This window comes from Anolis sagrei, chromosome 2 (assembly GCF_037176765.1).
Source record: "Anolis sagrei isolate rAnoSag1 chromosome 2, rAnoSag1.mat, whole genome shotgun sequence".
In the NCBI taxonomy this organism is placed as follows: Eukaryota; Metazoa; Chordata; class Lepidosauria; order Squamata; family Dactyloidae; genus Anolis; species Anolis sagrei.
This window is the reverse complement of record NC_090022.1, coordinates 39359769-39375156: the sequence shown is the minus strand read 5'-3', so window position 1 is coordinate 39375156 and position 15388 is coordinate 39359769. Positions and strand designations below refer to the sequence as shown.

General features: G+C 37.5%; 1 protein-coding gene across 13 annotated transcripts in view; it reads left to right on the top strand.

Annotated features, from left to right (window-relative positions):
- FOXP1 (forkhead box P1) overlaps positions 1-15388 on the top strand; it is a 612918-nt gene that overhangs the window by 359107 nt on the left and 238423 nt on the right. For all 13 annotated transcript variants that reach the window (XM_067463468.1, XM_060766355.2, XM_060766354.2 and 10 more), the window contains one exon: positions 4580-4761. In XM_067463468.1, the coding sequence (XP_067319569.1) occupies positions 4591-4761 (171 nt within the window). In that variant the 5' untranslated portion in view covers positions 4580-4590. The remainder of the gene's footprint in view (positions 1-4579; positions 4762-15388) is intronic.

Sequence of the window (15388 nt, the reverse complement as noted above, 5' to 3'; positions counted from 1 at the left end):
GGAAGCCCAGCTTGGCTAAAAGACACGCCATGATTTTCTTCTGTTCTGATCGGCTCAACTGGCAAGGCTCACAGGAAAACGCTGTGCAGGCATACAGGTGCCTCTCTGCACTCCACATGTAGCCAAAAGAAACAAGAAGCAGTAGTCTTTGGCAGCTGACTGGTCTGTTGCGGCCGGGGAGGGGGGGGGATTTATTTATTTATTTATTTACAGCATTTTTATCCTGCCCTTTTCAGCCCGATGGCGACTCAGGGCGGTGTACAGATTGGCAACAATTAAATGCATACATACATACATATCAATTAAAAACCGTTAATATCACATAATAAAAGTCCATATAAAACCACTTAAAACTACAATAATCACTGTCCTCCAGTTCAACTCCTTATCCATTTACATTGTCTAAGCCATTCCGTGTTTGTTATTTCATCATATTGTGTTTGTCCAATTATGTCATGTTTCCAAAGGCTTGCTCAAAGAGCCAGGATTTTACTATTTTCCAGAAGGTCAGGAGGGAGGGGGGCCGATCTAATATCCCTAGGAGGGGAGTTCCACAGCCGAGGGGCCACCACTGAGAAGGCCCTGTCTCTTGTCCCTGCCAGGCGTGCCTGTGATGAAAGCAGGATCGAGAGCAGGGCCTTTGCAGATGATCTTAAATTCCTGAATGGTTTGTATGGAGATATATGTTTGGACAGGTAAGATGGGCCAGAATTGTTTAGAGCTTTAGAGGCTAAAGCCAGCACTTTGAATTGTGCTCGGTAGTAAACTGGGAGCCAGTGGAGGTGGCGCAACAGTGGAGTTGAATGCTCCCTGAGCGCTGCTCCTGTTAGTTGCCTGGCTGCCGCCCACCGGACCATTTGAAGCTTATAAACAGTCTTCAAAGGCATCCCCACATAGAGTGTGTTGCAGTAGTGTATACGGCATGTAGCCAGAGCATGGACTACCATGGCCAAGTCAGACTTCCCAAATGATGGTGAAGCCTTTGTTGTTACAGCTGGCCAAAAGGGCTGAACCACTCAGAGCCCATTTGTTGAAATGAGAACGCGCACAACCCTACTATCCATGCATTATGTCTTATTGACATAAGGTTTTCACATAATCCTAGCCACAGACTTCCACCAGTCCTTACCAAGTGGATGTTGAGATGAGTGTGGCATTTTGTTTGGCTAATTTCATCTTTCTTCAGGCTTCATATGACACAGAGTCTGGCAGATATTTTGTAGCTGTTCCCCAATATATATTAATCTTATATATCACAAAGCATTGCATATATAACAGTGCTTCAGATGCACAGTGAGAGAGCGAGTATGGAGTTCCCAGCAAAAGCAACTCAGCTTTAGAATGTGTCACTCTTTGCATACACAATAACTATATGTCTGAATTCACAGCTGACTGTTTGAAGAACCTCAGTTACAAGCAAACTGACTGTACTTTAGCCTCCATTGTGTGACCCAGTATTCTTGCCAGAGATGAACACTTTTCAACTAGGTCTTACCACATAAACACTTTCTTCAGACAGGTTGTACCATTAGCTCTCTTCTCCATAGAAATAAAATACATTACATCAATCTGTGTTTGGTTTAATTTACACACCCTTAAATGTCTGGGCCAAGTTCTTTAAGGGCATTTATTCTGCTTCATATAAATAATTGATCAACCAAGTTAATTTACTTCTGCCTGACTTGGTCAACCTTAATTAACTGCTCTGGAATAAAGACTGATTTTATTTGTTAGTTTGAAATCTATCACAAATGTGAAAAATACAGGACTTCGTTTTGCACCAGCTTGTTCCTCAAAGAGATGGCTTATATCTTCACCGACTGTCTGGCATTAACATGTTTGCTAATACGAATCTTTAGCAACTTGAATGGATGCTCATGAAATTTAACATAGATCTAAAAATGTGTAGTCCATGCCAGAAGTAAATATTGGAAAAATAAATGGGAAGTTGTTCATTTTTGACCAGGATTTCTTTTTTCTCTTGACAACTTATTTGCAATGCAATATAGTTCAGCATCAGTTTGTTTATACCCTTTCAGTAATATATTCTTGCAAGTTGATGTTTTAATGTTTGTAGTGGTGGTAATTCCACTCTGAGTTTTAGTCTAGTGTGTAAAGACACTGTCAAAGATACTGACCAATCTTCCCAAGATAAATTCAGCACCATCTAAACACATTCGCCAGTTTGTAGATAAAAAGCCACCAGCCTTTAATTCGCTCTTCAGGATGTTTCACTTTAATCACATACTGTAATTAACACTTTAATTAAAAGTCAGTAGCCCATTGATTTGATCTGATAGTGAGATTATTTACTAGTAAATTCATTGACTACTAATCTTACAGAAACACGAAAATGGCATCAAATCCTTGTTTCCTCGCCACCACATCCTACAGTGGAGGATATGGAGATACCTTTTGGCTAAGTCCTCCCTTTCCTTAAACTATCCCTGATAGTCTGAATGAAAACAGGGTTTAGAATTTCCACCTCTAATCCTCTCAGTGAATATAATCAGAGTATGCGAATAATGAACCTGTACCTTATAGTCTGAGCAGTGGCAGCCTCCCCAATTTCCAAGTATGCCACTGCCAAGGATCGCAGCAGGGCCACTAGGCAGCAAAAGGAAATATTGGTGCCATGGTATTATCTTTCCTTCAAACGTTATTACTATCAAATGTTTTAGTCAACTCTAATGCTGTTTAGCTCAGGAGTAACAAGGTTCTTAGAACTTTCTGTGGCCCTCTGACCCTTAATTGGAATAGCTCAGATAGCAAGAGAAAGAGGAGTATGTAGCATCATCAGAAGGTGGCAGTCCTTATCAGTGGCTGCTTCTGGAGTTCCATTGCAGAATAACACTCAGAAACATCTGGCTATTGCCCTAACCTAATTTCCTTAGTATGTTCAGTGACTCACCTTCCAATGTGTAATTGAACTATTTTAAAAATGCCTTGCAATATCAGAGAACATTTGACTCATAGTGGGTATAGTCCATTCATGTTGAAGCTGACTATGCCTGGCATCAGTAGAGGTAACTCTTGCTGCTGGTAATGAGTGGGTGGGATTTGTTTCTCAAGTGAATGTGTCCAACCCAAAGAACTTTTATAGCATACCCTGTTCACAATACCTGTCAGGACTAAATTGCAGGGTGGCGTGGGGGAAGCATGCAGCTGATGTATTCTCCCACATACATTGTGTTTTATAAAGGTCTCACACAGTGATACATGTTACACAGCTCTGTTATTCTGCAATATAACCTTGACAGAACTATTCCGCTATGACTTTCGTTTTTTGTTCATATCTTGAGTGGTAATCCAGGATTGCTAGTATTAAAATACACCCACATTTGCAGCTGTTTCAGTTACCTATACTTACTATTTTATCTTTTTTACTGAAGTTGTATTATGTGAAGAAGGTACTTTTAAAGATAACTCTTGGAGAACTCGGGCATCTTCCTTGAAAGGATTCTATCATCAGATGATGGTGTCACTTCTGCAGTGATAAGTTTCTTTTTACTGAGACCCTTTTTTACATGTTGCTGGTGTAGTGGGATGCATGACAATATAGCTCCTTCCATCCTATATTTTTGGGTAGAGAGGTGACTCCACACAGAAGGAGTCAACACTATAGTTCACCCACATACATCTTGTTTCAGTAGCTTGTGCTTAAACAAGTTCAGTAACTTGCCACGAGGAAGTGCCACAATATAGGCTATCCCTTGTTATCCAGAGTTTTTCTATGCATAATTCAGTTCCCATGCTAGCAGCATGATATAGGAAATATGCCAAAAAGTTTCTTCTGCCATGATAGTCAGTAAAAGGCTAGCACTGAGCATAATACTGTAAGCTAAAAACTTATTTTCTTTACTTACTGCTAAGGTGAGACAACTTGGTTTTGAACTTTTATTAATTCTGAGATGTTCAAATATCATATCTTAGATATTTAACTTCAGTGTCCTTTTAAAACTCTAACTGCAGCACTGCAACTCTGAAAATTAAGTAGAATAAAATAAAAACACAGTTTGATTTTATTTGTCATCTTATGTTGGTAGTTAAGGTTATTGTTTATTCTTAATGAGGATAAGATTTCATGCTAAGGCTTGGATAGTATTAATTTCAAATGACCATATCTGGGTGCAGAGTGGTGTTCCAAGCCATCATGGATTTATTTTTCTGAGTTTGCCCCCAACATTACACTTTCATAGCCGGTCTCATGCCATTTTGTGTCTTTTGGTAATACACTATGGACAAAAAAACCTCAAAGTGTCTTATAGGGTTCAAGTAAAGTGTTCAGATGTAATTAAAGAAATTCAATTACTTAACTTTGTGTTTTTATATTACAAAAGGAAACGCTGGTGAGTAATTGTTTTTACATTTAGAAGTAGAATTTACATCTAAAATTATATAGCTCTTGCAATAGATAAACATAAACTGGTAGCTTGAACCATTAATGAAAATATAAATTGTAGGAAGAGAAAAGACAAATGTTTACAATTGTGGCAAGCTTCAAGAGACATCTCTTTATATACAGCAAATGTTTTAACAGTGGCCTTATTTTCTTTTTTTCTTCCCTAAATTATTTCAGGTTTTTAAGTCATGATGCAAGAATCTGGGACTGAGACAAAAAGTAACAGTTCAGCCATTCAGAATGGAGCAAGTTCTGGCAACCACTTACTAGAGTGTAGCCTACGAGAAGTGAGGTCAAACGGAGAGACACCTTCTGTGGAACTTGGTGCTGCAGATCTAGCCCATCTTCAACAACAACAGGTACTGTAAATTATATTACAACTATTTTATGGGTGAAGGGGTGAGAGTGAAACACTCTGGCCCTGTAAAAAACATGGTGGTGTTTTCCAGAAAATAAGAACTTGAGAGATGATACTTGAGTTATTATACTGGTGGTTTACATTTTGTAGAAGTAAACTGCAGTTTAAATGGTAACATTAACTTTGTTTCACAGCAAAGACTTTCTTGACACAGGCATCCAGATGTTGCAACAGTCACAGTCTGATTCCCTCCTGTTGGTGTTGAACAAAATAGTTTTCGACAAAAAAAAGTTAATATTTCTTTCTACAACAGATTTTGATTAAGGTAGCAACAATCTGTTGGATTTTTTTTAATGCAATTAAAAAATCTTAGATTCATTGTACTATTGGAGTTGGGGAAGTTTTGGAGTATATGTAATATTCTGATTTGTGAAGAATAAGGATTATAATTGTACTTTTAAAATAATTCCTTGGTATGGAGTTCTTTTTGTTTTTTACCGTTTAAGGGTTTGCAGGTTTGTTTATGGGTGAAAACTTGCTCTTCCAAAGTGCTGAAAGCATTCTTGAAGTTTTTTTAAAAAAGGAAACATTTGGCACTGTTGTAGAGACTTTAGATCATATGATGATCTTGTCAGCAGGTTGTTACACAGTAGAAAAAAACCCAGTAGAAATGGTAGGATAAAATAACCCTATTTTTTCCCCTAGAAAAAGGCACACAACATAAATCTACTGTAGTTTAGCAGTTTGAGATTTGCATGATACTAAATGCAGTGGACAGTTAGTTCAGTTATTTTCTTTCTATAGGTTTCTTAGTTGAAGTGAGAATACAATCAGTGAGAAAATCACAGCCATGCTGAATTCATTACTGCAGTAGTCACACAAAACCATGGATAAAATTTCAATAAGTACAGGCCACAGTTGAGTAAACAGTTGCACTGAAACTTAATTCCTGTTGACTTTTCCCTCATTCTTTGCCAGGGGCACATTCTGAATAGTGCAAAGACAACAGGGGATACAGCTTTGATTAATATAGGACAGTAGAAGAGAATTAGAACAGTAAAATGCATCAGACCAACATGAACTGAAAAATCTTCTTTTTAAAAGACCGCACATTAAAATATGCTCATGCTATAGTATATAATCGGAGCATTGTGCTACTTCTTCACTGTATTTTGTGTTCATATAAAGAAATATGCACAGATATGTAAATATGTCTACACACTGATAATATACATTTACAGAAAGAACCTTGTATTTGAACAACGCAGAACCTAGTAACTTCTTGCTTTTCACCAGATATTAATCAGCATCAGGTCTATCACCTTCCTACCACTGTATCATCAAGTTCCCTTCATAATCAACCAGGGATCGCTGTTCATTGTGTATGTAATGTGTTGCATCACTCAATAGCAGCCCATTTCTGTATTTAAGGAGATTCAGCCGTGTATTCCCAAAGAGACAAGTAAGTGTCCAACAGCACACTTCCAGAAATCTCCAGAATAATTAGATATATGGTCTTCCATATGTCCTAAAAACAAGAGGCCGGAAATGCCCTCCCCCCCAAAACCCCAAGGCTTCTCACACTTGAATTTCATGGAATATGCAGGTACAAGGACTATGTTTACTTGTAGATAGAGTCACCTTTGCTTACACTCGTCTGAGACAATCTCCGTATGCTTTTATTTTATTAGGTGGTAGACTGAGATCTTCAATGGGAGAATTAGTTATGATGCTGTCTCAATGATCTGTCCTGATTCTATCCTCCCATACTCACCTGAGAAACCAGACAGCTGTACTAACTGAGGAATTCTGAGGCACTGGCACATGGTGTACTAAAGGATGATTTCCCTGTGCCAGTGATCAACAGTGTACTGAGCCTTTTGCTGGCAGGAGAGAGCTGGGGGCATCATGCCTCAGTGTTCTGCTCATCAGCACCTCAGTATCTCTTTGTGTGGCTTCTAAAGTAATTTTTTTTAGCATTGTAGATTTTGCAATGGTACAACTGCAAATACGAATGGCAAAGTTTACAAGGCCATAATTCTAGCTTACAGCATCATAGATACTGAATAAGATACCAATGCGTTTTTTTTTCTATTTAGAAGCAAACGATTCACTAGTTGGACAATATATTTACATGTGTGTGTAATCCCCCCCGACACACACATACACTACAGTAATAATAACTAATCAACCCTCTAAATGTATATCACAATGTTTAGAAATCTTTTATATGCTGTAAATGCAGAAAAGAATAGAGTGGGGGTAGCTTTGAAGCAACTAGTGTTGGTATTCAATATACTGTTTAGTTGATTCTCCTAATACAGCATATGTTCTCAGGTCACTTAACAGAATGCTTGCTGTAAAATATTCATTCAATAAATCTGAATGACTGTTAAGTAAAACTGCTGTTTCCTGGCAGCACTGCAATTCTTTTTGACAACTGTGCAGAATTGTCTGGCGTACTAATAAAGGGTGCTTTCTGCTTTTCTGTTGTGTGAACTATCTTGTTTTTCCACATGGACCTGGACCAGTAGTACTTGCAAGATCAGTGACATTACAAATACTGATTCAGAGGTTTCTTGAGTTTTGGCTAGGAAAATAGACCTCCTTCCTTGCAACCTGAAGTGGAAACGGTGTTCAGAGTGGCGTGAACACATTTTTTTCCAAATTGAATTTTGATAACCAGCCATAGATTAATGAAACCAGAAACAACCAGACATCAGAGACCTGTTGGGTTAAACAGGGGCCACTTTTTTGACCTGACTATTTGTATTGTGATACTCTTGGGAAACACAAAATTGGGGGCAATCTGATGTAGGCTTAACTGAGTGAGGCTAGGTATCATGCGTTGACTACTTCTTCAGCTTCCAAATCCCAGATTGTCTCAATAGCAGAGTTTTTACCCACCTCTGGATCTCAGAAGGCATTTGATAGTTCCCTACACCAAATAGGTGCTAAAGTGTACATGAGAACTCTTACCTGCTTACCCACTACCTACAAGATTGAAACCTATTTATTGACACCATTCTTGCAGTGGCAATAAAGTGACCGATAGTGCTCACGTTGCACTAAGAGACCTTGCCAGTGGCACATGGAGGGAGGGCCAAATCTTATATTACCTATAACTCCATCCCCTCCTCACATATAACAACACATCTGGGACTGTAGCATGAACTGTGAAAATAGGTTGCATTAATATGGCAGTTCCATAAGGGTTATACCATGACAGTTGGTACTTTAGCCCCAGACTCCTTGAGGGAGTGTGATGCCTTCTTCTTTATTTCCTGTTGAAAGGCAGCAGATTTTATCAGTCTTTTAATGTGTTTTGTGTCACCCGTCCAATTTATATGTTAATGATACTCTCAAATTTTATGATATCATATGATTTTGCACTTCTTTTTTCTTTTATCTTATGATAAGTATTTATGATAGTTTTTATAGTAGATCGCCTGGGGTGCTTAGAAATGTAATAAACACATTTCATACAAATAACATTGTTTAAATATGATCCCCCCCCCTCCCCAAGTATCATTCTCTACAGTCTGGATTTGTTTCTCTAAGATATTGACAATCTGATACTACATATTCTTTGAAGGCGTGAAAAGCTGAGTTAAACTGCTGCAGAAATGCATTTTTCTCAAATGTAGATTTTTCTGCTGCAGCCTTAAAAATACCAAACATTTTGTATGTTGTTGAGAATTATTTTCATTTTTAGGAGTGATGATGTGACAGTTCAACTACAGTAACAATAGAATTCATTTTGCACAAATTGCAAAAGAAAAAAACAAATAACAAAAAAACCCCCCAAAAAACAGTGGAAGAGCTCAGTTAAAATGAAAAACTCACATACAGGTTCATATATGCATACAGACTGGAGTTTTATAAACAAGTTCATTTACTGAAAATGGCAGAATGGTAAAATGTGTACAGATTGAACATCCTTTATCTGGAATCCTGAAATCTGAAATACTCCAACGTTGTCCACATAGGTGACTGAATAGTGACTCCTTTGCTTTCTGCTAATTCAGTGTACACAAACTTTGTTTCATACATGAAAGCCTTTAAAACATCTTATATGTTACCTTAAGGCTATGTATATAAGGTGTATATATGAAACATGAATTAATTTGCATTTAGACCTGGGTCCCATCTCTAAGATGTCTCATATTTCTATGCAAATACAAGTATTCCAAAATTTGAAAAACTCAAGTCATATTCATTCTGTATAATGCAAATTTTATGAATTAGATTGAGCTTTTCTTAGACTATATTGTTTGATCAAAAAGGGGTAGGAACTAATTTTTTTCTCCTTAAGAGCTTGCAATACATATGCAAGAAGTACAGAGAAAGAGATGTAAATGTAAAGAGAAAAACAATATCTTGCATAAGAAAACTTTCTTTCATCACTTTATTTTTGAACTGCAGCTCCGTGTAGTTATGAAGTCACACATAGTCTTTTGAAGATATAATTTAACTGGCTAACTACATTTTAGTTTTTATAGATAATTTGAATCAAATTTTATATGTTCTCTGTTTTTATCTGATGTTCCCCAAAAAGTCCTATACATGCAGTCTGCAAGTTACAAACAAAATAGGTTATGTAAACTTGTTCTTATGATGAATTTGTTTGTAAATCAGAAGAAGTATGTTTTAAGTGTAACTCCAGCATACATATACATATACATATATGCTTTGGATAGTATAGGGAAGGGTGAACACCCCTTAATGTTTGTTTTGCTACCTTGCCCCTATTGAGAAGATTTCACCTCACCTTCTGTCCCTGTGATAATTGGATTTTGAAAAATCTGGCTTGTTGTGGAAAAAGGATTGGTGATAAAGCTTCACTGGAGACACCTTTTCCCCATGATCACTCTTTCAGGGGTGAATTTCCCTTCCTAGAGGTAGATTTCTCTCACTTTCAGTTGTTTCACCACTGTTCTAATCTGAGTCATTTGTAAGTTGGATGTTTGCAACTCGGGGACTGCCTGTACTCTACTTTAGCCATAATGTCTTCAAGTTGTAATACTTTATATTGGGAATGTGCAACTGATAAGGGTACAGATGCCAATGTTCTTTCCCATAATATCATCTCAAAAATTGACCAGTAAGTGGTTGACAACAAAATTCATTTTGGATTTCTTAGAGTGGTGGTAGTAGGTATGTTTGGAACATATCTACCAATCCAGGAGACTTTCCCTCATCATCGGAGGGGGGCGGTGTAGGTATCCTCGGATTCAGGGGACCCAAAGTCCCCTTATAGTATTGGCTGGCCATGGACCACAGTTTGCCCACCCATGCTGTGGATAGTTGCCTGGAAATGTTTCATGGAATTGATTGTCATTTTTGTTTAAGTATACATGTACAGAGTTAATTGGTAGTAGACATTTTAGTATTGAACAGTATTCTCCTTGGTATTCATTCAGACCATCTGCCCACTCACTGTCCATTGGCTATAGGTCCTTAGTTTTATAAGGGCCTAACTAAAGGTAATATGGAGCACATATTTGAAAAATCAAGCAAATAATCATAACTCATCATTTCCCTTGAATCTTCAAGCAGAGGTTGGAAAAGGACAAAGAAAAGGGACTTATCTGCATTTATCATTCCAATTTTTTGAAAAGTTGAAAATTGTACACCAGTGGTTCTCAACCAGGGCCCCCCAGATGTTTTTGGCCTACAACTCCCAGAAATCCCAGCCAGTTTACCAGCTGTTAGGATTTCTGGGAGTTGAAGGCCAAAAACATCTGGGGACCCCAGGTTGAGAACAACTGTTGTACACTGTTGTGGGGTTGTAGTCAGTCATAGCAAAGCTATTGCTGGCAGTGCCATGAAGAAAGGAACCAAATATTTTGAATGTGGGTGTCATGAGTTTAATATGGGTCACAAGTGTAGTGTTAAATGAAAAGTTGATGAGGTGAGAGTCCTTTAGTAGAAAGTACTAAAAGTATTAGAAATAAGTTTGGCTTACCACCACTATTTTTGCATTCAGTGCCTTCTGCCACAGCAAATCTTTTGAAGTGGATGGAAATTGGACTTGCAATGATTTTCTTATTACTCCTGCTTTCCCCCCTCAAGTTCTCTGATCACCAAATGTTGAACGGAAGGTGACATTATGTCTTTTTAGTCATTCAGATCTAATATCTTTTAATCTGAAGGTTAAGTAGTGATGTATAAACTAAGAGATGATAATATCAATTTTATGTTCACTGAAGGGCACAATATACCTCTTTCAGCAGACAGAAAATTGTGTGTAAAATGTGTTTTGCTTCTTAGAGAAAAAGTTCTTCATTTTAAGAACTTAGAAATATAAAGGGTGCATACACAAAAATAAGATTAAGAAACATTTAAGAATTAGACACCCAGAACATTATGTAAATTAATTTTGCCAGTTTTTTTTTAATTTTGCTGATACTAAATTGATGTGATCAACACTTGAGGCTTTAGTCCTCTGCATATTTACTTAGGAGCAAGCACAATTTAACTTACTATGTAGGGTTGATGTGTAAATTCCCTTTCTTATTGGGGAGAAATTATTCAACTATCCCTTGCTGTTTTCTGGTTTGTTTTTTAAAAACCATTGGTTGAAACCATAATTTGGAAACCTGAAATTTTCAAAATAATATTTACAGTTTTGGAAGGGCAGTTATATGTGTGAGCAAAATAAGTGCCTGGATAGCCTGCCATTTCAGCAGTTTGGAAGACAGCACCTGAATGACTTTATGGGATATCTTTCTCCCGAAGGAAGGAAGGAAGGTTGGTTTTAACAAAAATAATTTGTGAAAACTAAATAGTTTACTTTAACATTTTTTAAAAAAAAATTGAAAATTTGAATTGAGATAAAGCATAACACTCTGCCATGTTCCAGATAATAGAATTGATTTTTTTAATGGTGTCTTTTTATTGATATATATTCTGCAATGACCATATAACCTTTAGTCTGGTCTACATTTGCAAATTTGCTGGACTTCTAGAAATTTCAGGTAGTGCAAAATAAATTAGCTTGTTGTGGCAACAAACACAGACATTGTGTAAGTAGCTACACACATTCCTACTCCTCCACAAACTCAGAGTCCTTTTTTCTAATGTTCAATGATCCACTTGTATGGAAAGTGCTTACTGCAACTCCAGAAATTTCTGAAGAAGGCCAATTTGCAATAAGGCTGAATTATTTTGGGCTTTCCAAAGAATACGGTTTTTGACCATTGCATAGTAAATTGACTCCTTTTATTCACTCACTGTGATTACATGCCTTCTGTTTTGTTGTTTTAATCCGATTTTAAAACAAGCCAGGCTTCTGGCCATCACTACAGTTTTGGTACTAAATTTCAGAGTTTAGCAATGTTCTCTGTGGATGAAATGAAACAAATCCTTGCATTTCATGGTCTTGAATTCCCAGCCATTCAGTTACATTGGGTAACTTCAGGTTCTCATTTTATGAGAGAACAGAAAGTCATCACTTGTTCACTATATACAGTCTCTGCATAATTTCATTATTTGTACCATGGCTTCAGTACTCTCCTTTTTCCAAAGGTAAGAACCCCAAGTATTTCAACCCTTATGCTTAAAGATATTGATGTGTCCCCATGATTATTTAATGGGTTTTTTCTTCAGCTTTTCCAGCTCTACAACATACTTTTTAAAGTCTCAGCATAACATTCCAAGGATGATTGCACCATAGATGTGTATAAGTACAATATAACATAGTTGTATGTTTAGTTATTTTATTTGCAAAATGGGTCTTGTGTTTTTCACAGCAGCTACATACTTGGAAACATTTGTTTATAGCTAGGGAGAAGCAGTAAGAGTTGAATAGTCATTTTCTGCCACTTCTCCGACCCCATAGAACCTCCTCCAAATGTTCCTTTGCTATAGAAGAAGTAATCATTAGGTTTTTTTTTTGTTTTCTCAAAAAAAATATACAAGTTCCATGCTTATTTGTCATCAGTGTTGTCTAAGAAAATCTAGATCCAGGAAAGATGAGGAAAAGAAGGTTAAATCACACCTAGAAGTTAAACCACACCCAGAAGCCTTTTTCATCTTGTTTGTATTAGCCACAGTGACAAGTCCATCTTGGCTACTAAGTTTGTATTAGCCACAGTGACAAGTCCATCTTGGCTACTAAGTTGTTCAGCATCAGAGTAACAGGTTGAAATTTACCCAGAGCAAATCATATTCTTTTTGTAGTCTGAGTTGTAATTCCCAAGTTGAAGAGAATACAGGCACTTTTATCTTTTAAGTACAGAAATGAACCATTATCAGTTACCACCCAATAAAGCTCCATTTAGTAAGATTTAATAACTCTCTTAAGCCAAGTTAGACTCCCCCCCCCCCCCCGGCAAATGAAAATGGTACTAATTTGTAGAGTTCTCATGAATACCTGATTTCACACTGCTTTTAAATTTAAACTTGATTCACACTTGCTCATTTTCTTGTTGCAGGGCCCAGGTAAACCAAATAGTTCTTGTCAATTAAAATGTACAGAAATAGATTCCCCCGCCCCCCAGGCTTCACTTTATAAGTGTAATTTGAGCACTGCCATCTGTGTCACTGCGTTGTGCATTTTGTTAGCCATTATTATTTTCTTCCTCTCCTTTAAAAACACTAAAAATATCTATCATCTCCTTTTCAATAGTAAAGTTGTTACGTGATGGTGGTTATAGGTTATACTTTGTCTTTGAGTTTTCAGACCATATATTTTTCAGTCATTGTGGCTGCGCTCATAGAAATACTTGTGCAGCACTTAAAGTACTATTCGTTGACCTGATAAAGGTTTCAAGCCAGAGATCCAGTAGCACAGACAAAGCTCTGTCGTAAGTTCAAACAATATTTCCCATAGAAACAATTCAAATACTTGACTGGGAATATTTGAATGATGGATGATCAGGTGGCATACAATCACTCATGAAATTACTTCCACTATCCTTCATTCTGTTTTCAGCCCTGTTTCTCTGTTCCAGTACTAGCTAGTAGCTTGCATTTGTATTGCTATGGATTCAAACATCTGTATGAGGCACTTATAAGTGGGTTTGAATATTTTTCAGGATTTGACATTGTTGCCCTTCTGTGTGATGCAGTGTGGTGATCTGCATTAAGGAAGACCATGTTTTCTTTCTCCTTTCTCAGTTATAGGTTCATGAGTTGAACCTACCAGACAGGGTGATTTCATGGGACCATTTATCAAGTATTGGATTTCACTTTCCTTTTATGATTGATGTGGAAACTCTACTGGCATGCAAGTTGTAATAGCAGCAGATTAAAAGGGATAGTGGGGAGAGCCCGTTGCCATTGCTGTACCACATTGCCACTGTTGTGCTCCATATTTCAGAAGGTTAAGCATGGAAAAACAGCTGTGATGCACCCTTGGCAGTACTGGTGTACAGCTTGCCAACATTGCAGAACCTTAGAATCTTTCTGCAACTGGAATCTATGTCTAAAAATCTGTGTATATGATTAGCAGTTAATGGACTTGCTAAACTCCTCAATTGCTTTGGAATTACAGCATCCCATTGGTTCTACTCCAGGTGGATTCCTGTGAGGATAAACACAAGTAAACCAATCAGCTGTAATTGCTGTACAACGTGTTCCTTATTGTGTTGTACTATTTAATGTTTGGGAAGAGAAGTAGAACTATGGTCACCTTATGAACCAAGCGTTGGGGAGAAGGTTCCCTACAACACTTTGAGTAAGTGTCCTTTATTGGCCTATACTGCTAGATATCTGCTGTTGATGAATGGCCATCCTGGTGCAGAACCGACATATATATTTATATGCATGTACATACATGCGTGTCTATTACACAAAATAATAAATATGGATCTGTTTATAATTATTCAATACAATGCTTCAGAAAGTACAAGACATTCTCTTGGTAGTATATATTGCATGGAGAAAAGCAAGCCATTTTTTATTTGACTGGTTCTTTTTCTTTTTGACTATTTGTACAGGTAAACTAATCGGGATCCTTTAAAATACAAACTTCCTTAAAAGCAGTGTTTCTCAATCTGTGGGTCGAAACCCCTGGGGGGATCATGAGGGGTTTTTAGAGGGGTCACCAAATTTCTGAGGGTCTTAGGAACCCCTTTGGCAGAGAAGGCTGAAGATCTCCCCACCTGTCTTTCTCTTCCTTTTTGGAAACAGGCGGCAAATCCTCCCACCAAAAGCTCTCCTCCTGCTGTGATTAGCCAGCCTCTCAGCGAAGGGCAGGGCTGTTTCTGAGACTCCAAGCAGGGAGGGGAGACCAGGTGTGCTTGGCGCATGGCATGTGGTGTGCATGTGTGGATTAAGGACAACATGCAAGGCTGGAAGGGAGGCTTGCGTCCCTTCAAGGCAGGGGGGAAAGCGCCCTTTGATTTTTACATTATATTTACATTATAATTCATAACTTTAGCAAAAAATACAGTTATGAAGTGGGAGCGAAAATAATTTGATGGTTGGGGGTCACCACAACATGATGGACTGTATTAAAGGGTCGCAGGAGTAGAAAGATGGAGAACCAATGCTTTAGAGTTTTCAGGAGTGAGCAAGGGAATACTGTATGGTATTAGATTGTTATAACAGTTTTTAGTTTTTTTCTAGGAAATTTTAACTGACACTTGTTTAATTCTGTTTTTATATTTGTGGATGTTAAA